This window comes from Phyllostomus hastatus, unplaced genomic scaffold, assembly GCF_019186645.2.
Source record: "Phyllostomus hastatus isolate PE091 unplaced genomic scaffold, TTU_PhHast_1.1 phas_contig_210, whole genome shotgun sequence".
Lineage (NCBI taxonomy): Eukaryota > Metazoa > Chordata > Mammalia > Chiroptera > Phyllostomidae > Phyllostomus > Phyllostomus hastatus.
The window spans coordinates 2,615,650-2,643,601 of NW_025333737.1; the positions used below are offsets into that span (position 1 = coordinate 2,615,650).

Here is a 27,952-nt window from a genome sequence, read left to right on the forward strand (position 1 = left end):
ACAGGTTTATAGTATTTATTGAAAAAAATCTATATGTAATTGGACCCACACAATTCAAACCTGTGTGGTTCAAAGGTCAACTTTATATAGTTTATCCTAGCCAAATATCCAGGCTGCAGCTTTGTAAGTCTCTGAACCACACTGGGAGAGGATAATTGACTGTTCTTACCAGATCCCTTAGATCATGGTCTCTCCCTACTAGACTCTCTCTTGCATTTATGGTTAAATCAATCTTTCCAACATATGGCTCTAGTTATAATTCTAACAATGGAACCAAATTTAGCTTGCTAACTCATGGTCTTCCATGATCTCACCGTTTCACAGTTACATTATACTATACTACTTATCTCTGTGGATGCTGAATCGGTGCTTTTTAAGTGTTTGTCACTGTCACTGATCTATTTTAAAGTATTAGGATCTCATATTAATGTGTCAGTCAAGAGATACAAGCATTAGCTTTGTTACTTAGCTCTAAAGGTATACTATTATACATTTATTTGTAAGTGCTAAATTTGATCCTTAATATAATTTTTTCCTAAAAGTCAATATTCTTATTAAACTAAGTTTATACTGAAAATAAAACATGGTTAACTCAAAGTAAGTATGAGATAAATAGCACTTTCTTAATGGGAAGACCTGTTAGAGAACTATTTTCTCCATACCATTCATCCATTTCCCATAAATCAATTATATATAGCATTTCATTTCAATGCTTTCAAAGACTTAGTGCAGAGATTACAATTTTAGTTTGATACATAAATGGAAGTTGTAGTAAGCTGTATTATATTTTTTAGAATATATAAAACAAGACATGTTCATAAATAGGCCACCTGGATCTTTAGCTAACTTCATTTAGGCTAAACATCTCCATGTTTTCACACTTAGCTAAAACTGATTTATGTACACAACCAATTTACTAACTTGTGAGGGTCTCAGAATTAAAGTGATTTTTAATGGAAAAAAAAAGGAATTATGGTATAAATGACATTAGTTTTAAAATAAGAGCATGAACTAAAAGTACAAACATATCACTGTTTTTATTTTCATCTAAGCCAAGTATGCCTGAGCTAAAGTTAGACAAGATATGTATCTATCCATATTTCATACTTTAATACAAATTTCAAAACAAAGTATAACAATATTCTCTATGTTCAAATCCACTTACGTTTATCTGAAACACAGTATTTATAAAACAAATAGGTCCTGCAACAAAACCACCATTAGGAAAGTTATTTAAATTATTTTTTAATGGTTATTGTGGAGCCAATTTTCCTCATAAAGTACCTACTAGGTAGGATTCAGGACTCTTTAGGTTGCTTGAATACAACCAAGAATGTGATACTGACAAGTATTATGTATGTTTAGTCAAACATTTGAGATAAAAGGAGTGACTTTTGACTTAACCCTAAACTAAAAATGAATCTTGAAAATATAGTTTACCACGTCTAACACACCTCTTTATGTGTCCACATAGCATGTTCCAGGAAGTCAATCTTCTTCTTTCTCAATATATGTCTTTGCATTAACCCGTGCCATGTGCCTGGCCAAGTACCTGTCTCTAGCTGACATTACAGTTTCTTCATTGCTCCGTTTTGCAAACTTGCTCAGTGTCTCCTGTAGTCTCTCTTGTTCTTTGCCAGTATCTTGGCATTCCTCTGTGACTCTGTGTTTTGCTCCCATCGATGTTTCACAACTAGAGAGTTTCTCTGAGTTTGTTTCTTTGTCCGTTTCCATGTTTTTCATTTTATTGGATCTTTCCTGGTCAGGAAACCTATCCTTTGCCCTAGATTTCGGGCTGCTTTCCTTTCTGTCTTGTTTTCTTTCTGAAGATTGAACACTTACTTCTCGTTTTTCTCTATCTCTGTTTTCATATCTTTCTTTCCTTGCTTTCATATGTTCTTCCTTTTCTTTGCTTTTCTCTTCCTTCTCTCCTCCTTTCTCACTGTGTCGGTCATGATCATTTTGTTGCCTATCTCTTTCTTGTTCTCTTATGGGATATTTCTCTCTGTCTTTCTCCCTTTTCCATTCTCTGTCATTTCTTTCTCTTTGGTCTCTTCCCCTCAGTTTATCTTCTTGTTCATGTCTCTTCCAATGGGAATCTCTATGACTGGCCTCTCTGTGCCTATGGGAATCTTTCTTTTCTTTTCGGTAATCACGGTCAGTATAGTAGTTCTCCTGGTCCCTGGATTGTCTTTCTTGGTGCTTATCTTCCCTTTTCTCATGTCCCCTTGACTTGTAACTTTTTGTGTGGCTTTTGGTACCATGTTCTCTTTCTTCACTAGATGACCGTGAGTGAGTGTGATTCTTGTGATGCCTGGAGTCATTCTCAGAGGTCTCTATGCTCTTTTCCCTTCTGCACTTCACTTTATTACTTCCTTCCATTTCATCATCCTCACTGTCATTAGCATCAAAGTCACTATCTGCATCTGGGTTTTCTTCTACTTTCACAACAGTTTGGAGAATGCATTTCTCGTATGGTATTCTGTTCTCTGAACTTACTTCATCGGAATAATCCCTTGCCTTCTCTTCCTTTATCCCAGACCTTTAAAATAATAATATAATGATAAATGCCACATTATCACTTATGGTAAGCATATAAAGTGTTCATATAATTTCCTCAATATTTAAATCAATAAAATTATAATTATATAAGCTTCCTGATTATCAAGATGTAAAAAGGTGCTGATGTCTATTTACTTTGTAAACATGTGTAAGCCAGCATTTTCTAATCATTCAGAATATTTTCAATATTTGTAGTAGTAAAGAAAATGAGCCCTTCTGTATTGGATCACGAGAACCTTCAGGCAGGGGTCTGTGCTAAGCATAGATGAAGAATAGGCATATTTCTAAGCACAGGCAAAAGAAAAATACATTCTGGACCTTAGTAGCATCTTCACAACGTGAAGTTTAAGTAGTGGCTCTTTATTGGATTTTTATTTTTCTTTCTATAAAATTAAGAAGAGTCCTGTTAATAGATGAAGATAAATTTTTTTCACAGTGAAATGGTGGCAAAAATCTAATTCTATATTTCACTAAATAAACCCTATTATGATTAAAAAGGCATCAACATCTGGATATACTCCTTTGCACCTATCACAGAAAAATGGAAATATGTGAATCCATCCAACTATTACAATCAGCAACACTAAAACTGTTTACATCATCTACATTTTCCCAGCTGATACATGTGGTTAATTTACTTATAGTACTCACACACTCATTCTTAATCACTTACTAATCACACTAATAGAGCAACAACTATCGTTCTATAGAAATTGCTGGTACAACTGTCTTGGCTAAATAAATCACTAATAATTAGGAATTCTTTAGATTCTGAGAAGTGCCACTATTAAGTGACGTAGAGTTTCATGGCTGGCCTCACAAATACTCCAGATGAAACTCTAACAGAAACATTAATTTTCTGTTCAAAATCTCAATCTTCAAATATTCCTTCTTAGACTCGTAAATTTCATGATTTTTAAAGTCAATACCTAGCAGTTGGAGTTGGGGAAGTATAACCCTAATCCCCTCTCTTTTATTTCTTTAGAGAGAGGGGAAGAAGGGAGAAAGGAAGAGAAACATCAATGTGTGGGAGAAACATCGACTGGTTGCCTCTTGCACACCCCAACTGGAGACCTGGCCGGAAACCCAGGCATGTGCTCTGACCATGAAATGAACAAGTGACCTTTCAGTTCCCAGGCCCATGTTCAATCCACTGAGCCACACCAGCCAGGACTAAACCTAATTCCCTTTTTTAATCCTTAATTCCATTCTCCTGCCTCTTCCCTTCCCCCACAAACACAGGACTCAGATCCTCTTATCTAGATGCTTCTGCTTCCAAAGAGTTTACTTAAATACAAGTTTAGGATTAATTTTTCCTTTTACCTTCAGCTATATACTTATGGCATAATCATTTCACCATTCCTATTTAATATCTTATAATTTTATTTAAAATCCTCTAATCCTTACTTTCTACACCAGTACTAATAGAAATGTCTACATAAATGGTAATGTCCATATCTGTGCTAATATGGTAGCCACTAGCCAAATGTAGAAACTGAGTACTTGAAATGTGGCTGTTGTGATCAAAATTTTAAATTTATTACTAAACGGCCACAAGTGAATAGTGGCTACATATTCAATGACGCATCTCTAGCTTTTGATATGTAAATTTTACATTTTATGGAGGCTAGGTCCTAGTTATAAAACAAAACACATCTCTTTTTATATACTACCTAAATATGCATGTAGAATTACTGAAGAATAAAGACAATCTTAAACTAAATCTTCAGGTTTTTAAATTAAGAAACTAAATTCCTGGGCATTCCTTTAATTAGGTCAAGTTTGGCTGACAAAACAATATGCAATGCTGAGATCCTCTTTCAAAGAGTTAAAATGATCTACACCCACAGATCATAAATACCTTTTTTCTAAATATTCTGTATGCCACATCTTACCTAGCTTCACGAAAGCTACATGTAGGTACTTCCTCTTCACCAACTGCTTGATTTAATAGATGCCTATAAAATCCACTGAGGTCTTTCTGCTTGGTTACATCCAAACGTGCTAAGAGAGGGAAAGCAAAAGAGAATTTATTCAAAAGGCAAAAATGCAGTTCATTTTACAGATGTAGAGTATATAACATAAATTGTGTGTAAACTATTCTTTTCTTTTTAAGATTTTATTTATTTATGTTCAGAGAGAGGAGAAGGGAGGGAAAACATCGAAGTGTGGTTACCTCTCAAGTGCCCCCAACTGGGGACCTGGCCAGCAACCCAGGCATGTAACCTAGACTGGGAATCAAACCAGTGACCCTTTAGCTTCCAGGACAGCACTCAATCCACTGGGCCACACCAGTCAGGGCTAGTGTAAACTATCCTTTAGATCAAGAGTTGGCAAACAATAGCCTGAAGGCCAATTTTAGCTGCTGCCTGGCTTTGTAAATAAATTTTATTGAAAGGTAGCCCTGTTCATTTGTTTATCTATTGTCTAGGGGTGCTTTTGTGTTACAAAGGCAGAGTTGAGAGATCACATGGTACACAAAGCCTAAAATGTTCATTATCTGCTCCTTTCCAGAAAGCCTGCTGACCAGTACTGTAGATGAACACATAGTATAGGCATAGACCAAGTCTTATAGATTTGGTTTTCTTCCACTTAAAGTTGATGAGCCCTTGCCAGTTATGCTGTTTATAAGTACATATTTTACTTAAATCTTGAGAAATGACCGTGAGTAGAAAGCACTGAAGTAAAGCACTACAATTTTGTTTGGCCTCTGCACCTTTTTATTTTTTCTTGAATTACTGTTATTCGTTTTCTAAATGCCCAGCTGATGCTCCTTGAGTGATGTTACTCTAGTTTTCTCATCCCAGAAAATATAAGTAGGATTTAAATCTCAGTTTATACTGCTCTGACATACTATGCCTTATAATCAATGTTTTTACATTGGAATCATTTTCCAGGCAATGACTTGTAACGACCACAGTTTTAAGCAACCAAACAAGGTCTAACTGAAAAGTCCAATAGAAGTACTAGTTACTAAGAGTGCAACTATTTTTAGCAAAAATATCCCCTCTGTTTTATAATACAACATAATACCCTATCTTGTACCTTCAATTCCTATACACAAATTATGACCACGTTATAATCTAAAAGTTCAGTGCCAGCAAATGGCTAACCACAGGGCAGAATTTTGCTGCTTGTTTCCTTCTACCCTCTCCCTCTTCCATTTCACCTTCAAGGGCAGCAGCCCTCTTTTCTCTTTCCTCCTCTTCAGCTCTCTCTTGCAGTTTTTTCTTATAAGCAGATGTCACAAATGCTTCTTTATCATCAAACTCTCCCTTTTCCATTTCTCGTTCTCTCTGTATTTTCTTTTCCATTCTTTTTTCTTGTTCCTTTTTTCTGATCTCAACTGCTTTTAGTAAGTTGTGAATATACTTGGGCTGGGGGAAAATAAGTTTATTTAAGATCGAGCCGAAGATAATAATTGTTAATACTCTATTTTTTACCATGAATTAAGATAGAAATGTCTAGTACAAATAGGTATGTTTGTCATCATCTCAAACACCAATATAAATTTATTAGCCAAACTGAACCTAAAATTCTTTCCTACAGAAATATAAGATATTCAAAATGTTTTATCATTATTTTTTAAAATATCAATCTAAGTAATTTTCCCACTGTTTTTCTCACCATTTATAATGGTATTATCTTAACACTTCCGTAACAGATAACTGAATCAAAAAGGTTCCTACTCATTTTTCACATTAGTTGAAATGAGTTTAAAACAATAGCTTTAATATAATTTTACACCATCATTTTATTTGTAGATACTGTAAAATGCAAAGATCTTTAAAAATCAGTGTGTGCTTGTGAAAGAATAAGAGTGGTGGAAAATCTGAACTTATTTTAATTCCCCTTACCCTTAATTGTTTCAAACTAAAAATCTTATCATGATGTGTGTAGATGATTCAGTTACCAGGTAGGAAGCAATAAAAAAATGAGATGATGGCAAAATACAAATAAACATGAACAAGAGCAGAACAAAAACTTCCTAAGAAAAAGTTTTCACAAAATTATTTACAAAGGCTTTAAAGCAAAGACCAAAACTTATAAAATTGCTAGATAATTCACTTGTTCCTGTTCAAATGCTAAATGCTGGGCTTCCTAGGTTCTATTATATCTGGAGCTCAGGGCACTTCACACTTCAAATACCAGAAAGCTTTTTCCCAAACCATCTTCATGCTGAAATAAGATTAAGATACACAATGCAGGTCGAGGTCAAAGAAAGTTTGTATTTTCTGCTACAAACCTTTCGGTCTTTTCCCAAAAGCAATTTGGGATTACTTTCTTCCTTTTTTTTCTGCATTTCATCATAAATACTGTCATATTCATATACAGTGGAATCTTCTGCAAGGGCCTTTTGAATTTCCAGTTTGGTCTTAAAAAAGAAAAACATATTTCAAGATATGAACTAGCTAACAGCACAAAAAAGTTGAAGTAATTTTCTTAAGACAGGATCAGAAATATATTATAAAAATTACACTAATCACATTTTAACACAAAAAATAAGAACATGAATTCTGAGCCTGGCTGTCTGAGTTTGAATCCTGACTCTCTACTTACTAGCCACTTTAGGTAAGTTTGTTTAATCACTTTGTGCCTTAGTTTTCCTCATCTAAGAAAGTGAGAATTGTATCCACCCTCAAAGGTGTTGTGATAATAACAATAAACTTAAGTCACTAAGAATGGAGCATCACAGAGAGTAAGTGTTCAATAAACATTAACTATTATTATTTAATTATCTGACCATAAATAACATTATCCACATCCACAGGTCGAAACATCCAAGGTTTAACTTAGAAACATCTTAGTTTTAGATGCCTATAGTATATTACATATTAAGCTTTCATATCATTTTTTATGTAAGTGGATTTACCAAATAAAATGTTCAGTTTTCAAATGGTAAATATTTTTTAAAAAGCTCCCAACATAACAGAAAAATGGGGATATTCTTATAATTAATATTTTTGCAATATAAAGTCCTTTGCCTTTGTTCATCATGTTCCCTCTATGAAATGTTCTTTCTCTTGCTTTCAGGCCATCAAAATCTTATCTAGAACTTCAACTCCTGCTTTTAAAAAATTATTTTTCAATTCCAACTGATATATAATGACATTAGTTTCAAGTATACAATGTAGTTATTAGCCATTATTTCCTTTATGAAGTGATCATCCCAGTCAGTCTAGAACCCATCTGACATCATACATAGTTATACAGTATTGACTATATTCTCTATGCTGTACTTTACATACTTGTGACTATTTTTATAATTGGAAATTTGTACTTCTTAATCCCTTTCACCTTTTCCATCAATGCCCCCCATGACTCTTCTCATCTGGCAACCATTAATTTGTAGGTATTTATGCAAAGAAATCCAAAACACTAATATGAAATGATATATGCACCCCTAGTTCACTGAAGCATTATCTACAATAGCCAAAATATGGAAGCAACTTAAGCATCCATCAAGAGATGAACGGGCAAAAAGGATATGGAATAATTACTTAGCAGTAAAAGAAGAACGAAATCCTTCCATTTGCCACAACGTGGATGAACCTATAGGGTGTTATTTTAAGTGAAATAAGTCAGACAGAAAAATATACCGTATTTCACTTTGTGGAATCTAATTAAAAAAATAATAACAAAGCAGAAACAAACTCAACCCCTACCTCTTTTCTTTTTTAAGATTTTATTTATTTTTAGAGAGAGGGGAAGGGAGACAGAAAGACAGGGAGAGAAGTATCAATTGGTTGCTTCTCACATGCCCCCAAATGGAGACCTGGCCTGCAACCCAGGCATGTGCCCTGACTGGGAATCAAATGTGACCTTTTGATTCGTAAGACTGGCACTCAATCCACTGAACCACACCAGCTAGGGCATCCTACCTCTTTTATTTATTTATTTATTTTTAAATATTGACACCATTATAATCGTCCTCCCCTTCTCCTTTTGCCCCCTCCACCCAGTCCCCACTCTGGGCTTCATCACAATGTTGTCTGTGTTCATATGCCATGCATATGTTTTTTTGGCTAATCTCTTCCAGTCTCCCTTACCCCCCTCTCCTCTGAGATCTGTTAGTCTATTCCATGTATCCATGGCTCTGGTTTTATTTTGTTCATCTGTTTATTTTGTTCATAACCCCTATCTCTTAAATGAGGCCATCTCTGAGGACTTTTCACCCGCAAGGATCTCTTTCTTTTGAATTCTGATGGCACATTCTATACTGCAGTATTTAGCTGCAATATAATAATATCCTTGATGTTTCTGTTTCACAAATCTTAGTCTCTTGTCCCAGTTTAAAAGTTCCTGAGGTACACATTATACATTTTCACTTTTTAATTGCTATGCAGTGTGGAATACAAGACGGCTTTTTAAGTAATGGGGTAATATTATAATTATTCAAATAACAGGCCTGGCATTCTCAGGTTTTTACATAGCAATGATTAGACTCTAGAATCATGTGCACACTAACTTAAAATATTTTTTCTGGAATATTAAGACATTAAAAAATTTTTAATTTTTCTATTTTTCAACATTTACTTTAATCTCAGAAGAACAATGATTCCTCCCACGTACATGGTGAATTAGCACTGCTATTCCCTCCCTAAAACCAACCTAGAGAACTGAAAGGAAAACATGGAATTTAAGAAATAATAACTACCAACAAACAAACAAACAAACAAACAAACAAGAGAACAAGGACACTAAAGTGTTTTAAATTGATAACATGCTTTTGTACTGTTGGGAGAGTGGTCAGAGAGCACTTGTATAGATTTGTTATTAACCTCAGTCCTAAAATATATAAAGCAAAAAAAACTGAACAAAAATATAGGGAAAAACAGACAAGTCCACAACAATAGTAGAGGATTATTTTTAGTAGAGGGTTTTATAATGTGCCTCTCAGTAATTAATAGAACAGACAAAAAAAATCAGTATAAATATATATGATTAACACAACTGGCCCAATGAAAACATACAGAACATTTTTCAAGCACAGAAAGAGTATTTATAAAAACTTTATCAGACCATAAAGTTTATCTCATCACATTTTAAAGATATTAAATAATATAATAAATGATCTTGGAGCAAAAAGAAATCATGTTAGAAATGGGTCAAAAAAGCAATCATAATGCAAACCAGAAAATATTTTTAACTGAATAACAAAAATACTACTTATCAAAATTTGTGAGATGCAGCCACATTAGAATTTAAAGTAAAATGGCCCTTGGCTGGCGTAGCTCAGTGGATTGAGCGCGGGCTGGGAACCAAAGTGTCCCAGGTTCGATTCCCAGCCAGGGTACATTCCTGGGTTGCAGGCCATAACCCCCAGCAACCGCACACTGATGTTTCTCTCTCTCTTTCTCTTTCTCTCTTTCTCTCTTTCTCTCTCTCTCTCTCTCTCTCTCTCTCTCTCTCTCTCTCCCCCTCCCTTCCCTTTCTAAAAATAAATAAAATCTTAAAAAAAAAAAAGAATTTAAAGTAAAATGTATAACTTTAAATATATGTATTAGAAAAAAAGGGCTGAAAAAAAAGAGAGGTATGCACTCATCTCAAAAAGTTACATAAAATAACAAATGAACCCAAAGAAAGAAGAAAACACTAATTTGTGAAGGCAGAAATTAATGAAGTAGAAACAAACTTGTAAAACATGTTTATTATTAGTTCATTAAGATCCAGAGTCTACATAATTATAGGATAAGACAGGAAAAATTACAGGCCAATCTCATAATGCACAACTCCTCAACACACAAAAACTCTTAATGAAATTTTAGTAAACCAAATGGAACAATATATAAACAGGATAATACCTTATGTCTATTTTGGGTTTATACTATTTATGTAAAGTTATGATGACTGACTTTCTAAAGTTAAACTGACCTTACTTTATCGGTAGAAATACAACACTGTCATGAAATACTATCTTTTTAATATAGTACATTCACGATTAAACAAATAAACAGTAACAAAACTTTAAATCAAAATCAGAAAGTAATTCCTTAACTTGACAAGAAGTTAGCTACCAAAGACCTATAACAAATATTATATATAATGATGATATGTTAAAAGTTTTCCCAATGAAATAGGGATAAGGTCATGTTGTCATCATCAGTTGTACACTTAAGGGTCAAACAAAAGAATATAAAGGAAGAAAAAGTGGTCTATTAGATACATAAGTACATCACTTCTAAGAGTATTCTCTTAGATTTAGTAAATGCAATCAAAATAGTATTCTTCATGGTAAACAGCCTGGGATTAAAGCAGAAGACAAGAGTGGAAATACACAAGTGGGGAATAAGGTGGGAAGTATATAGCAAAAGTGGTAGATCAAGGCAGCAGGAGGCAGGTAAGAGGTATAAGAACTGTAGCAATATTTCCAATTTCAAAGCAAACTATGGAAAAGTCCCATGAAATAAAAAAAGTGAACAAGCCAGAGTTAAGAATAAATTTTGATTTGGGATTTATGCTTTAAGTAAGAAAAAGCAGAACAAAAAATATCAAAAGAACACTGAAAAACAAGATACCTACACAACCTTCAAGAAGTTACCAGACGCCCTAGAACTAATTCCCCCATGTATATAGTAAAGAAGTCAAACTTGATGGTATCTCTCTAATTCTGCCGAGCTCTAAAATTTGGATTCAAACTAAAAATTTACGTTAAAGGATCGTGTTTTTTTTTTTAATTTTAAGATTTTATTTATTTATTTTTAGAGAGGGAAGGGAGAGAGAGAGAGAGAGAAACATCAATGTGCGAATGTGCAGTTGCTGGGGGCTGTGGCCTGCAACCCAGGCATGTGCCCTGACTGGGAATCGAACCTGCAATGCCTGGTTTGCAGCCCGCGCTCAATCCACTGAGCTACGCCAGCCAGGGCAGGATTGTGTTTTTTAAATCATGTTTTTATACCCATGAAACTAAGATATAATCTGAAAATAATAACTAAATACACAATTCTGTGCCCATTCCCCAAAAAGGCAGTAAAACACAGTGGCTAAAAGTTTAGGCCCTGCAATTTCACTGCCTATATTGGAACACACCTCGACCATTTACTAAACATGAGACCTCATGAAAGTCACATAAATCTTTTTTGCCTCCTTTCCTTAACTACAAAATGGAGATTATAAAAGCATCTATGTTATAGAATTATTGTCAGAATTAAAGATAATTCTTAGAAAGTAGTTTGTGCTATAATGTCTGACATATAAGAAGTGCTTAACAAGTTTATTCTTATACCACATTCTTCTCAGAAAAGGGAAAAACAGGTACTGAAAATTAAAGAAAATGTGAAGTGAAACAATTAAAATGGAAAATAAAGGTACTTTGCCATTGTTTATGTCAGGATGGGCAGGGTAGGACAAAATTGCGGCTGAACTACAACCCAGAAGAGACGGCTGATGTCAAACCAGGGTGCGAGGAGAACCACCAATGATATGTTGCCGCTTTGTTTGGAGGGTACCAATCCCCAACCCCCATGAAGAGGGCCGACCAAAATAAAAGCCCGCCGTATTCCCCGTTTGTTGGCGGCTTTTCTCGGCCCCCACCGCGCGGACTGAGAAACGTCACCCAAGCGTGCAAACCCCAATAAAGCTCTATACTGCCTAATTTTGTGGCTGATTAGCACTTATTCCTTGGCGGAGCCTAAGAAAACCTTTCAGTTTAATTACATTATGTTCTGCAGCAGCTAAATCTAAGATACTGGTGTAACAGGAGAAAAATCAGTAAGCACTCAGGCTTACCTCTGGAAATAGCTGTGTGATTATGAGGGATAATTTATCCTTTGAAATTTCAGATTTCGTAATCACGACTACAAAGAGACTTGTGAGAATTTATAAAATATTGTATGTATTTTAAAAATGCTTCAAAATATATACAGCATTATATAAAAATAATGGTGCTAGCAAGTCTATTAAAAATGATCTGACATTACCCTTTCTTGGTAGGTGATTTTCAAATAATTAAAATTGTGAAATCACTCTGGTTATGAAGAAAATTTTTTTTTTAGCAAGTAAGCTCACTAGCAGGAATTATTAAACCGTATAATCCACTGTCAGACTACTAAATCATCAGAAAGCATAAGTGGATTTAATCTACAACAGAAATAAACAGCTAATTCTTCATTCTATTTTTTCCTTTAAAATTTATAACAAAGAAATCTATATAATCAAAAAATATCTTAACACATTTTCAAAAACCAGGGTCAAGATAATTTCTCTATGTACACCTTTTTTGTTTTGTCTCAGCAGTTAGACATGAAAACTGATACATAAAAATATGAGCTGAAATACTTCCTTCACCAAGTGCATTTAACCTACTTTTCTACCTTACCTGTTTCATTGCTTGCTTTTTAGCCGCTTCCCTCTGAAGGCTTTCACTCACGGAGGTCTGTAACACAGAAAAATACTGTCACTGTTTAATACTTGTTTTCCAAAATTCTGGCTGGCAACTGGTTTCTTACTTATTGTTGAAATAGAAAGATAGTATTATTAATGAACATGATAGAGGTCTTTTCCCTAAACGTCTGGAAACAAAAGAATTTTCATTGTAACTCATCAGATTAGGCTATAAGATGAAAGAAAAAAAAAAAAGAATACAGGACAAAAATGAGGTAACATGTGTTCTTCAGTCCCAATTATACCACTAAGTCATTCAATTTCCATGGATTTCAACTGCTTTGTGTACTCATATGAATGTATGTCTGAGTGTGTGTGTTTTAGCCGGGGGTGAGTAAGTCCCTTCCAACACTAAAATGTATCATTTCCAGCAACAAAAAGCACATTATTTTAATATTCACCATTAAATTTAGTATATCAAGCTCTTAGTATATGATTAAGGCTTATGAGCAGCCAAAACTACCTGAAGTGATAATCATTCGATAAATATGTGCTGAAACACCTACCATATCTCCCATTGCTCTAGCTCCTGAAGATATCGGAAAAGCAAGAACAGTCTTTGTTCTTGAAAGATAAATAGTCTGAGAGAGAAGAGAAATAACTAAAGAGATAATTATGATATGAATATAAGTGATATAATAAAAGGATAAAAAAAGAGCTGTGGGAGCACAGGGAAACAAAATGTATGAGCAATCAAGGAAGGCTTCCCTAAAGATGACATTAGATCTGAATCAAAAAGAATTTAAGAGAAGGCAAGAGGAATATAATAGGAAATAGTAACCACATGGACAAAAGACTTATAGCTAAGAAAATAAATGTAATTAGCATACTTAAGTAAAAATGTTTCCTTAGAGTATAAGTCTTTGTAAACATACTAACCAACACTGACAGGTTTGCTTTAACAGGGTGAATGTTATGGTGTGTGAATTATCTTTAAAAAAATTAAGGTACTAATAAATTCATTTTTAATGAGAAATCGAAGCCTCAGCCCTAGGGCTATAGCTCTCTAAAGAAAATGGATAAATTCTTAGAATCATATACCCTTCTTTAAGACTGAAAATCATGAAGAAACATAAAATCTGTATAGACTAATCACTAGTAAGGAGATTGAAACAGTAATCAAAAATCTCCTCAAAAACAAAAGTCCAGGACCAGAATTCACTGGTGAACTCTACCAAATATTCAAAGATTTAATGCCTATCCTTTTCAAGTTCTTCCCCAAAATTGAAGAGAAATCAATACTTTCTAATTAGATTTAAAATGCCAACATTACCCTGGTACTAAAATCAAAGACAATGTGCACACAAAAGAAAACCACAGGCCAATATCTCTATTGAACGTAGATGCAAAAATTCTCAACAAAATATTATCAAATTGAATACAACACATTAAAAGGATCACAGACCATGATCAAGTAGGATTTATTCCAGGAATGAAAGGATGGTTCAACATCCAGAAATCAATCAATATGACACCATATTAACAAAATGAAGGATAAAAATCATATGATCATCTCAACAGATGCAGAAAAAGCAGTTCACATAATACAATATCCATTTAAGATCAAACATCTCAAAAAAATGGACTTAAGAAGAAAGCATCTCAACATAATAAAAGCAAAATATGACAAACCTACAGCTAGTATCAACTGAAAGGTAAACACTTGACAGCTTTTCCTCTATAGTCAGGAACAACACAAGGATGCCCACTCTCACCACTATTTTTCAAAACAATATTAGAAGTCCTAGCTAAAGCAATCAGGCAAGGAAAGAAATTAAAGGAATCTAAATTGCAAAGAAAGAGGTAAAGCTATCACTATTTGCAGATGACATGATATTATAAATAAAAACCCCGAATGACTCCACCAAAAAACTATTAGAAATTATAAACAAATACAAGTTGCAGAATACAAAATAAATAGACAAAAATCTGCTGCATTTCTGTATTTTAACAACAAAAATCAGAAAGAGAAATTAAAAGTCTCATTTACAAATGCAACAAAAATAATAAAATACCTAGGAATAATTTTAACCATAGAGGTGAAAGTCCTGTATATTGAAATGTGTAAGACATTGGTGAAAGAAACTGAAGACACGAAGAAATGGAAAGGTATTCTGTGTTCATGTACTAGAAAAATAAACATTGTTAAATGCCCATATTACCTAAAGCAACCTATAGTTTCAGTGCAGTACCTATAAAAATCCCAACAGCATTTCCCTCCAAAATACAAAAAAAATCCTAAAATTTTTATTTAACTACAAACACCCCAAGCAGACAAAGCAATGCTGAGATAAAGAATAAAAAGGTATCACACTCCCTGATTTCAAACTATGCTACAAAGCTATCATAACCAAAATCAGTATGGTATCAGCAGAAAAACACGCAAGAATCAATAGGACAGAATCAGAGCCCAGAAATAAAACCACACATATACGGACCACTAACTTACCACAAAGAAGCCAAGAATGTAGAACAGAGAAAGAAAAGTCTCCTCAATAAATGGTGTTGAGCCCTGGCTGGTGTGGCTCAGGGGATTGAATACTGGTCTGTAAACCGAAGAGTTGCTGGTTCAATTCCTGGTGTGGGGCACATACCTGGGTTTTGAGCTGGGTCCCCAGTGGGGGCTGCGTGAGAGCAATTACACATTGCTGTTTCTTTCCCTCCCTTCCCCTAAAAATAAATAAATAATTAAATAAAATATTTTAAAAAATAAAAGAAACGGTGTTGAGAAAACTGGACAGCCATATGCAAAAGAAGGAAACTAAAAAAGAATGAAACTATACCACTATCTTAACCATACATAAAAATTAACTCAAAATGGATTAAAGACTTGAACATAAAACCTGAAACCATAAAATATATAGAAGTAAACATAGGCAGCAAGCTCCTTGACATTGGTCTTAATCATGTTTTTGTGGTTCAGATTTCAATGGCAGGGGGCAACACAACCAAAAATAAACAAATGGGTCTACATCCAACTACAAAGCTTCTGCACAGCAAAGGGAACTGTCAACAAAATGAAAAGGCAACCTACCAAATGAAAAAAGGCATTTAGCCCTGGCTGGCGTGGCTCAGTGGATTGAGCACCAGCCTGTAAACAAAAGGGTTGCTGGTTCAATTCCCAATCAGGGCACATTCCTGGGTAGCAGGCCAGGTTCCCAGTAGGGGGTACGTGAGAGGCAACCAAACACTTATGTTTCTCTCCCTCTTTTTCTCCCTCCCTTGCCCTCTGCCTAAAAATAAATAAAATATTAAAAAAAAGATATTTGCAAATCATACATCTAATAAGGGGTTAATGCCCAAAACATATAAAGAACTCATACATCTTAACCACACACACACACATGCACAACCTAATTAAAAATGGGCAGAAAATCTAAATAGACATTTTCCCCAAAAGACATACAGATGCCCAAAAGGCACATGAAAAGGTATCCAAAAATCACTAATTATTAGGGAAATGCAAATCAAAATGAGTTATCATTTTACATCTGTTAGAATGGCTACCATCAAAATTACAAGAAATAGCAAGATAAAAAAATCTTGGAGAGGATGTGGAGAAAAGGAAAGCCTCGTACACTGTCAGTGAATGTAAGTACAGCCACTATGGAAAACAGTATGGAGATTCCTCAAAAAATTAAGACTAGAACTAACATATGATTCAGTTATTCCACTTCTGGGCATTCACCCAAAGAATACAAAATACTAATTTGAAAAGATATATGTATACCTATGTTCACTGCAGCGTGATTTACAATAGCCAAGACATGAAAACAAACTAAGTGTCCACTGATGAATGAATAGATAAAGTAGATTATACATACGTATATACACACAGTGAAATACTACTCGGCCATAAAAGTAGGTGAAATCCTGCCATTTGTGACAACATGGATGGACCATGAGGATATTATGCTAAGTGCAATACGTCAGCTAGAAAAGACAAATCCTATATAATTTCACTCATGTGGAATATAAAATAAAAACAAATGAAAACAACAATAACAAATGAACTCAGAAGAAAGTTCATTTGACCAGCAGGGAGGTCAAAACAGGAAAAGGCGATACACTGTATGGTGATGCAATGAAACTAGACTCTTGGTAGTGAGCATGATGTAGTATATATGGATACTGAATTATAATGTTGCATACCTGAAACCCATGTGGTGTTATACAGCAATGTTTTTGCCACAACTAAAGGTCTTTTTTCTTTTAAGGTATTGAATTAGAAGTATCTTTCACATATTTCACATAATACCTTTCACATACAGACTGGCAAAATTAGTCATATGGCCTCAATTAACTAATGATAAAGTAGAAAATGTTATGTCTAACTGAGCAGTCATGTGCCCATCCTAAATTGTTACTATAGAAGGGAAGAATATATTTGTTGACTTAGTTGTCTTCACCATAGGGACTATAAAAAAATTAATAGACCAAGAGATTTTCAATGTCTAAAACCAACAATAGATTAATATCTAAAATATATAAGGAACTCTTATAAAGCAAAAAGAAAGGAAATAAAACAGAAAACAGGGCAGTAGAAATGAAAAATTTATAGAAAAGTACTAAGGAATACCTAATAAATACATAAAGAGATACTCAACTTCACTAATCATTAATGAACTGCAAAGTAAAACAACTAAGAATGGAAAATATAAAGCATGGGTGAGATGAAGAAACAGATGACTACCTGGAAAATGTAAAATGATATAGTCAATTCAGAAAGCAATCTGCCAGTACTTAGTGAAATAATGTATCTATATGCGCTCTGATCAAAAAACCCAACTACTGGATACATACCCCCAAAAGAAACTCTTTGGTTTCTGCTTGGTTTTTATTAAGACGTGTACCAGAACTTTGTGATAGCAGGGAACTGAAGGTAATGAAAATGTTTGTCTCAGGGAATGGGATAAAATACAGTAGACATACATGAGGTAGTCAGAATCCACTAGGTATATGCAATGTAATACAGTGTTGACTGAAAAAAGTGGAAACTCTAACAATGATATTTATATATAAAACATATATAATCAAAACAACATGAGAGGATACGCACATAATTCAAGCATATATACCAAACACATCAAGGTAGGTTTAAAGGAAAATGGGGTAGAAGACAAGGGATAAAGAGGAAAACTAATAAAACAAGAGACTTGTGCAGGCTGATACTGTGAGTGTGCCTTGAAATGAGAGGTATGACTAACAATTCTGTTATGTTTCACAAACATTTACTATATGTATAACAATACTGTTATTGTCAAAGAGACATCATAGTTCCAGAAAGAAGACACAGACACACAAACACAGAGAGATATGAGAAATGTCATGAAGACTCTGACTGACATGACTCACTGGGTTGGGCATTGTCCCACAAACCAAAAGCTCAGCAATTCAATCACCAGGCAGAGTGCACATGCCTGGTTTGCAGGCCAGGGTGTGTATGAGGCAACTGATCCATGTTTCTCTAACATGTCAATGTTTCTATTCCACTCTTTATCCTTCCCTTATCCTTATCTTTTTCTTTCAAGATTTTATTTATTTATTTTTAGAGAGGGAAGGGAGGGAGAAAGAGAGAGAGAGAAACATCAATGTGCGGTTGCTGAGGGCTGTGGGCTGCAACACAGCCCTGTCTGGGAATCAAACCTGCGACACTAAATAAATGAAATCTTAAAAAAAAAGTAGAAAACTTTTTATAAGGTTTAGTGAAAACATATCTATTATAAGGAAAACTATACACTTTATTCTACTTAGAAATCCAAACTTAATTTCTGAAAATAATCATTAGCCATGTAGGTAATAATAGCGCATTTATAATTAACAGTCAAAGGTCTTATAATCCTCCACACACTAGCCAAATTTTAATGAAATACACTTGGTACTGAATTTTTCTGAAAGACAAGCAACAGTTTGGCACCTAATATATAATCACAATGACCAAGTCAGGTGTGCCAAGTCCCAAGTACAGACTTTATTAGAGTTCAGTTACAAATACACAATCTCTTGACATTGAAGATGTAGTTCTTACAGATAAAGTCCAAAGGCAGGAAATGAATCTCCTCCCAAATGCTGCATCTTATCTTTAAAGTAACCTAAAATTATTACTAAACTAATAAAGTAATTTTGTTTCAGAAAGTGATCTGATCTATTTTATTTTCAGTTTTTGATAAACCCAAGAATGAGATGGAGGATTATTGCTTTTCGTCTGACTACACACACTGAAACATAAAAATAAAGGAAAATTTTTAAAAATGATTTTCTTTATTTTGAGTATATTTATTAAAGCTGGGACAGTGAAGTAAGGGTGGGCCTAGAACAGAAGCAGCAAAAGGAGAGAGACTATGTAAGGCTGCTTTGGATCTCTATAAGCATTAAGGGAAAAAAGTGAGCCAAGGTGGGGCTACTGTCAGCTCACTGAAAGGTCAGAAAAAAGGGGGCCTTGAGGACAAGTTCAGGGGGTTACCCCAGGATGGACTGCTGCTGCCCATTGCTCCTCTGGTGGAAGTATTTGTGGGGTCCCTTAGAGTTTAGGAGATGCATGTGTGTGGGGGAAAGGGGGGGGGGGAAGGAAAGGTATGGGCATGCTCCTGGGAGGCAGAGCACACCTTAATGATTTTTATGGTAAAGTTAGACTAGGCAGTAACAAAGCCTATCAATATATATATGGTTTTGAAAAAACAGAAAGCTAATTTTGTTATTTAACAGCAAATTTGAAGGTAAAGTTCTTAGTATCTTCTAATCAGAAATTGTCAGTTAAAAATGATGAGCAATTGGGTGCAATGACATTGTATACAAATCAAATAAAAAATAACTCAAAAATATAATTATGGTCATTACTGCCTTCTTTATGAAATGTTTATTTTTTCAGGGAAACTAAGTTTATTTATAGAAACTGTTCCTGATGCACCAACTAAAACAGGCATTTCTATGTAAAGTGAACAGTAAAAATAATTTTGATCATTTCTTTCAGTATTTGTGCTTTGTTGAGATCTACCCTTTCTCACACCAAACTTAGTCCACCCACACTTCTTCCCAACATATAGTAAGTGGCAATTCTTTATGGAATTTTTCTAACATAATGGTTCTTAGCTAAGGTCCACAACAACATAGAGATAAAGATTCTATTAAAAAGTCACAAAAAAGTCAGGCTGCCAAATAAGAGTGTCAAACACGAAGTGCAATGGACATAGAAACTTTCAGATGACTAATGATTAACGAGGACAATTATTGCACACAAAGAGGATATTTTTATGGTAGCGAAATAGCTATATTTACACTTCTCTGTGTTATGCACTATAGGATATACTATCTATAATCTTTTTTTAAAGATTTTATTTATTTTTAGAGAGGGAAGGGGGAGAGGGAGGGAGGGGGGAGAGAAAGAGAAAGAGAGAGAGAGAGAGAGAGAGAGAGAGAGAGAGAGAGAGACACACACATCAATGTGCAGTTGCTGGGGGCCATGGCCTGCAACCTAGGCATGTGCCCTGACTGGGAATCCAACCTGCGATACCAGGTTCGCAGCCCGCGCTCAATCCATTGAGCTACGCGCCAGCCAGGGCCTATCTCTAATCTTTAAAATAAACTTTTACTAGATATAAATTTTTAAAAAATATAGGACCAAAACTGAGTTATTAATTCACTAAAGATCTTAAAGCTAGGAAAGCAATGTAAAACTTCTGGTTTAAGTAGCAAATAGATAAATGCTGCAGCCTCCTCTTCCTCCAAACTCGTGGAATGACAAAAAAGAAATCCATCATCATGCTAGAAAACAAGAAGGAATACCTTCAACAGACTGGAACTTGAGGAAGACACAAGAAACCAAAATGCCCAGAGGCTGAATGTTAAAAAAGGTAGGGAAGGGCATTACATGTTCTGAGGTAAGGGATACAAAGTACAGAAGACAGAGAAGATACATTGGTTTTTGCATGAGAAACAGAAATGCAAGTGGATCCTTACATATTGCCTTTTTGGAAAAAGATAAATAACAGACTTTATTTCTGCCCTTAGTTGGAAATAGTGAATACAAGATTAGAGGAAGAAATCAATGATAGAACAAAATTCCAGAGAAACAGACCTGCACATTTATGGCAATGTAATATATAGTATGTGAGCCATCATACTGGAGGCAGACACTAAATGATAGTTCTCCATCATATTCAATATCCCTCTTTTATGGAAAATTATTTGTTAATGCCCCTTATCTATACTGAAATGAAATGCATATATAATATAAATTTTCTACACACAATTTTAAGTTTTATACATACATATGCGCGCACCTTCCGTCTAATCCACTTTTGGATACACATCCTTACAAAACCCTCAGAAAGTAAAAGGAAAGTAATTTATAATAGAATAATATACACTATATTTGAATATGTAAGAGCACAACCACATTAAAAAACAGTGAGTTCTCAAATTCTTCAACCATGTATTGCAGAATCACTGTAATCACCATTAATGCTAAAGACACAAATGCTGACTGCAGAAATGGTGACTCAAATACCACAATGACACTAGTAACAGTGACCTAATTTTCTTAGATGGTAAACCCTTGGTAAAGTTCTAAACAACATGAGATATACCTTCCCTCAATCTACAAAATAGTCAAATTAGGGGAATATTTAGCCTGCATTTTGCCATGCAAAAACAGAATTTTAAAAAGTATTTTAAATTGTATTTTATTAAAAATACTTTTAATAAAATGTGCAAAGCATATTTTGAGTTTACGTGTAAAAAGAACTTACATCCTAGGCTCATAAAATTATAAATAGCTTTTAATCTACATACAGGTTCAGAAGAATTTTACCTAGATGGGGGTCATAAGTAGTAGAATATCTACCATGCCTGGCCCACATCCAAAACTGGTATTAATACTCATTCTCAGTAATTGTTAATAACCAAAAGCCATCCCACACATTTCTTAATGGTCCTCTGGAAGTATTAACACCCCCCACTGAAAACCCTTAGGATGAGATTGTTCAAAAATTGGACAATAGAAGATCCACTTTGTTGAAAATTAATAGCCCCATCTCCCTGAAATATTCCTAAGACACTGGATGACATGATACAAAAGACACAGTACTTTCAAATGATAAAAACCATGTCTCTGAAGTTTAATCTTTGCTAGTTCCCCAACTAACCCTTTTGCTGTTGCTTCTGAAATCCAATCTCTCAAACTTTTAAAATTCCATTATAAACAAACTGCCTCTCAGAGGGAGTACATTATAATGTTTAAAAGCATGGACTCTGAAATTAGGCAGATGTTCTGGGTTCAAAATCTACCTCTACTACTTGCTGTGTGTAATATAGGCTATTACAGGTAATACTGGCTATAACCAGTACTTTTGAGAATGTATAGATCAGGGGTCAGTCAAGTAACAGCCAAATCCAGCCACCTATCCTTTTCTAAATAAAGTTTTATTAGAACATGTTTATTAGTCATGGTCATTAATTCACGTATTGTCTAATGACTGCTTTCACACTATGAGAGATTGGCTTGCAAAGCCTAAAACATCTATTACCTGACTCTTTGCAATACAGATAGCTAAAACATCTGAGTAAATAATTTTACTTACTTTTGGAAGCCAAAAGATACCCAGATCCTGACTCAAGGAGCTCATACTCTAATGTAGTGACAAAAATTGTATATAAATATAATATAAGGTATAAAAAGATAAGTGTTCTAAGAAAGGTAAAGAGTGTCACAAAAGGGAGGAGATTGTTTCCAGTGGGGGAAATCTTGAAAGCCGAAGCTTTTGCACTAGATTTTAAAGCGTGGCTATAATTTTGACATATAAAATGGGAAGACTTCCAGAGTGGAGAAAAGCAGACTTACGAAAAAATACAAACATAACAGTGAGCTTTGCGTGGGAGAAGCGCAGTTACGAGAAAATGCTAATAAGCATTTTGAAGCAAAGCAAAAGGAGGGCTTTCAGTGTCAGGCTTAGCAGTTTAAATTTTAAATACAATTAGGTTTAAGAACAAGAGAATAACAGTGATTCAAACTAAATTTGGAGAGACAGGTGATGAGGAAACTAGTTACCAAGCTATTATAATCCAAAGGGAAGTAATAAAGGTGGTGGCAATGGGACTGGAAAAAATTACTATCATAGTAAAACCATTCAAACACTTATGATCAGACAGCAGCATCTGGATCTACTATAAACCTGTTAAACACACGGGATAAAAACTCTTCATCTCCCCACCTATGAACAAAATAATGATTACTTCTAATTAGTTCTGAACATTTTTAAAAAAGGAACTACTGAAATAGTAAGTTAAGATTCTAGACTATCACTGCCCCATTTGCAAACTAACTCTGGATTAAAGCACATATTCAAACAGGATTCATTTGGTAGGACAATCTCTGATGGGTCATTGGAAGGGAAGTCTTATTTTAAATTTGGACTCTTAACTGCCTGTGCTGAATAGTTGAAGACAATAGATGGATCTGTTTTATAGCAGTTCTTTCCATAGCAAATGTCCTCCTCTGGAGGAAATCCATAAACATAACAATATATATAAATGAAAATATCTTTCTCTGCATTTTCCAAAGCACCAATAATTTTATTGTTGCTTAAACTGTTGATTAATTTTTAAATAAGATTTTCTATTTAAACATCTCAAGTATTTAAATAACATACTCAACTAAGAATTTACTTAGTAGTATGAGGGTAAGTTGGAATTCACCAGACTGAATTTTTATAGATAAGGCAATTATGCTAGACAGTTTTATATTCTTTTCATTAAGAACTAAGCTGCATCTCCCTGGTCAGTGGTTTCTGGTGAGGCTCTACCAATGAAAGACAAAGACTGTATACTGGAGAGTAGGAGAAAGGGATAAGACAAAGTTTTTCTCCCTCCGCTTCTCTCAGCCTAAGACTGAATTTCTCCAGTGAAGTCCAATTCCCACCTCGTAACCTGAGCCCCTGGCCTCCAGGACCCATCTCCTACCTGCTTCTTTCAATTTAACACTACTTTCATCTTATTACTGCTAATCTCTGGGTTGCTTCACCACTCTTGTTTTGGCTTCTCACATCTTCTATCACTTATGTAACCAATCTCTGAGTTGAAGTCCCTCTATGTAAGAGGAGCAGGGAGGGATGGAGGAAGGGAGGGAACACAGCAAAATGGCCTAGCCCTATCTTTTCTGACTCTAGTGTGCTCACTCTCCAGGCACCACCAGTCTCATTTCATAATGGAAAAGAAACAGCAATACAATAAGGAAACTTTCTGGGTTACTTATGTAAACCCCATCTTCTCAAACTGGGGTATAAGCTGCTTCATAGTACATGGTATTCTAGGTTGATTTACGTAAAACTACAGGATGAGCATGTTTTATTTTTCCTTTATGTCCATGGTAAGTGATTTTAAATTTTACTGTATATTAACAAACCATTAAGGGTACTGTCAATTCAATAGGGAAGAGTCTTCAACAAACTATGTTGGGGCAACTAAAGTGTCCACAGGCAAAGAATGAAAATGGACCCCTACCTCATACGGTATACAAAAATTAACTCAAAATGGATCACAGACCTAAATTTAAGAAGTAAAACTACAAAATTCTTAGACAAAAACATAGGTATAAATCTTCATGACCTTGATTAAGTAATGGTTTCTTAGGTATGAGATCAAAGCAGTTAGCAACCTAAGAAAAAAATAAATTGGACTTCCTCAAAATTGAACTTTTGTGTTTCAACGGACATTATCAAGAAAGTGAAGATAACCCACAGAATGGGAGAAAATATTTACAAATCATATCTAATAAGGGACCTGTGTCTAGAATGTGCAAAGAAATCTTACAATTCATAACAAAATGACAAATAACTCAATAAAAAAATAGGCAAATGATAAAAAAGACACATTTCTCCAAAGATGACACACATAATGGCCAACATCATTGGCCATCAGAGAAATGTAAATCAAAATCACAAAATAGTGGGGGAAGAATGTGGGGGCAGTAGACTAACTGCAAAGCGGCATGAAAGAACTTTCAGGAGAGGGGGCAATGTTCTACATCTTGACTGGGGCATATACGTTTGTCCAAAGTCATCAACCTATATACACTTAAAACCCACACATTTTATTATAAGTAAATTATACCTCAATTTTTTAAAAGGTGAACCATCTACAGTCAATTTCTTTAAGAGAGCAAAAAATAGAGTATCAAATATATCCAATTGCCTGTCTCTGCTATTATATATTGATAATTAGTAAAAACTGAAAGAGAAGCTGTTTTTTCTGCCAGAACAAAGAAGTACCAGATCAACAGACACAAAAGTCTTTTAGAAATATAGAAAATGATTTAAGTACTGTATGAGATAAGCACACATTTGGTGGTGTTTCTACTATAAACTATGTGTTTCAGAGGAAAACATTGTTCTGGCCACTAAAATATAAAATATTCATACTAGATGTTATTGTAGTAACATCTATGGCAACACTACTTACTGTGATAACTATAACTGAGCAATTACATTTAGCAGAGACTGAATAACCACAAAAGTAGTCTCATAAGAAACTACTAATAAATATTTCTAGGAAATTGGTGACATCTCAACAGCTCATTTTTAGGGCACTTTACACCAACAATTTTGTTACATCAGCATCAGTTGTCTGAAATAACTTTGTGGTACTGCCTAAAAATAACTGAAGTTCATAGCTTTTGGAAAGAAAAATCAGATTATATATGTATCTCATAAAGAAAATCCGTGCTTCTTCCTTTATTCCTTTTGATAATTCTGTAAATTATAATATACTTCATATACACTGTATTGACAAATAACTAAGACAAGCAAAGATATCAAAATCACAAGTTCAAATTAAAAATATACATATATTTCCAATTTGGTAGGAAAACATAGGTTCCCTTACCTCATCATCATCAGAATCATTCCCAAACACTGATGGTTTTTGCAAAACAGGGTGCAAGTGCTGTGTTTTCTTTGGCAAAATAAGCCCATACCTGCATATTATTTTTTGAAATAGAAATTACACCATTATATTTAAATGTTAAAACATAACACATTCACTACATCTTCCAGATGAAGCTACCAAGTCAAAACATGTCATGGCCTATGAACACGGAAGTTTTTGATCTTCAAACATCTCAAAATTATAATGTGTTAAGATGTTATAATTAAGTGGTTATTTGTAGACAAGGGCCAAGCCCAATTATCATTTTAATCAAAGAAGTAACTGACGAGCTTGAAAAATGTTTTAAATAGTAAAATGATAATAAGGTTTTAAAAAGAACACGTTAGTTGAAAGCTCAGTTCATGTTCACTAAAAATAAAAACGCTCTGAATTATCCTTGTCGCTTAGCAAGAGTTTAAAAAAAAAGATTCCCTCCCCCTACTGTGTATTTATACACAGTTTTAAAGAAGTTATTAGGTAACATCACTCACAAAGTTTTTTAAAAGATTAACTGAAAGACCCAAGTATCTATAGGTTAAATTCCCATTACTTTAGTAAGATCACTTGCTTTGTCTTGGAACCTCTGAGAGAACCATCCCATCTGAGCCAACTCAATTAGTTTCTGACATTTTGGCCTTTAAGATGCAGCAATCGCAGGAAGCCACATCAAGAAGTACGGACTGTACATCAAAAGTAAAAATTCCAAGCACATACAATATTTTTCTCTTGCAGCAACGTAAACCAACTCCCTATATGCCTACCCTTTTTTGTGGCTTCTCAGCACAACATTCCTAAAACGGGAAGGGAGGGCGGGAATCAAGACTTGAGCTGCCAAGGAGAACAAGGCCCTCTAAGGAAGCCAGGGATTGTCTCTTCTCATTGCCCCTGAAGGCATCCAAACCGGGAGAAACTCAAGCGCGGGGTAGGAAGCAAGACTGAGGGGCCTCAGACCGAGCTTTTGGAAAATAGAAAAGTCTCGCTCTCTGCCCCTCAGCCTAACTTCCTTTATTTCCTCACAAGTTTCTCCCTCAAACTTCGGGCTTCCATCCTGGAAAATATACGGGGTGGGGAGGGGAAGTGTTTGTTCCTCAGTATTTCTCGCCTTTCCCCGTCTCTATCCCTGATGATACAGCCCCTTCACTTCCAGCACGCTTCTACTTCTCGGCCAAAGACACAGTCGCCGTAGTCTCTCACTCCCCAGCCTAACCCTAACTCCCGGATCACTCACTGCCTGCCCGGAATCGCCATCTTGCTCCGGTCTCCGCTGAACGTGGCCGACGACGACGTAATGCAGACGCAGGCGCTGACGTCACCACGTAAACTCTCGCGCGGCTTCGGGCGTCCTGGAACCCACCTAGTGGCAGAGTATTTTTTGAGTGGATTCAAACATTATTTTGAACCAACCCGTTTGTTTGGCTTTGAGTGTCATTTGGAAACTGACTGATTACCTCGAAATCAGTGGAGGAAAAGAATGGCAAAATTCTGGGCCACTGTTTCCCAAGGTCTGGTCTCGGCACCAGCCGGTTAGCATCACCCAGGAATATGTTAAAAATACAAATTTTCGCGCCCTATCCTAGAGCTACTGAATCAGAAACTCTGGGCTAGGGCCCAGAAATCTGTATTTTAACAAGCCCTCCAGGTAATTCTGATACTCAAGTTTGAAAACCGCTACCCCTAGGATATCAATTCTTTTTTCATTTGAGGTGTTCAGTGTGAGTATATTTGACTCAGAGTAATTTGGCAGAAGATGAAAGTCTGTATGCAAACAGTGTCTCATTATAGGACCAAAATGATACCGTGGAACCTCTGGGTATAGGAATCAAAATCATATGCCATACTCTCTTTTTAAAATTCTAATCACATTCAATCTGTGCACCCACTTACTCCTGCCCATTCCAAACTAGTCTTATAGCAGCCTAAGAAATCTTTCATTGTCTACAGAAGGACGTTTAAATCTTCAACTACAGTTGAGAATTTGTCTTTCTCCTTTTTAATTCCATCAATTTTTGTTTCATGTATGTTGAAATACTTAGGGTTTTTTATGTCCTCTTGCATTGACCCCTATACCATTAAGAAATGACCCTCTCTA

At 35.0% G+C, this 27,952-nt stretch overlaps 1 protein-coding gene across 2 annotated transcripts; it reads right to left on the minus strand.

The window, feature by feature from the left end:
- Positions 1-27,142, minus strand: NSRP1 (nuclear speckle splicing regulatory protein 1). Of its 2 annotated transcripts, none has more exons than XM_045836964.1 (7): positions 27,092-27,142; positions 25,822-25,912; positions 12,881-12,937; positions 6,809-6,937; positions 5,732-5,939; positions 4,458-4,566; positions 1-2,542 (listed from the first exon to the last, which is right to left on the minus strand). In XM_045836964.1, the coding sequence occupies exons 1-7, from the start codon at positions 27,109-27,111 to the stop codon at positions 1,489-1,491; spliced, it is 1,668 nt and encodes a 555-aa protein (XP_045692920.1). In that variant the 5' UTR covers positions 27,112-27,142; the 3' UTR covers positions 1-1,488. The 2 variants fall into 2 exon arrangements, with proteins under 2 accessions (XP_045692920.1, XP_045692921.1); XM_045836965.1 differs by lacking the exon at positions 27,092-27,142 and adding an exon at positions 26,625-26,758.
- Between the last annotated feature and the right edge of the window lie 810 nt (positions 27,143-27,952).

What these genes read in the sequence shown, in the direction of transcription:
- NSRP1 (XM_045836964.1), bottom strand. Translation starts at nt 27,111, where the DNA reads ATGGCGATTCCGGGCAGGCA. An exon ending in ATGGCGATTCCGGGCAGGCA is followed by an intron (nt 25,913 to 27,091) that starts GTGAGTGATCCG and finishes AATAATATGCAG; the next exon opens with GTATGGGCTTATTTTGCCAA. An exon ending in TTTTGGGAAAAGACCGAAAG is followed by an intron (nt 5,940 to 6,808) that starts GTTTGTAGCAGA and finishes ATTTTCCCCCAG; the next exon opens with CCCAAGTATATTCACAACTT.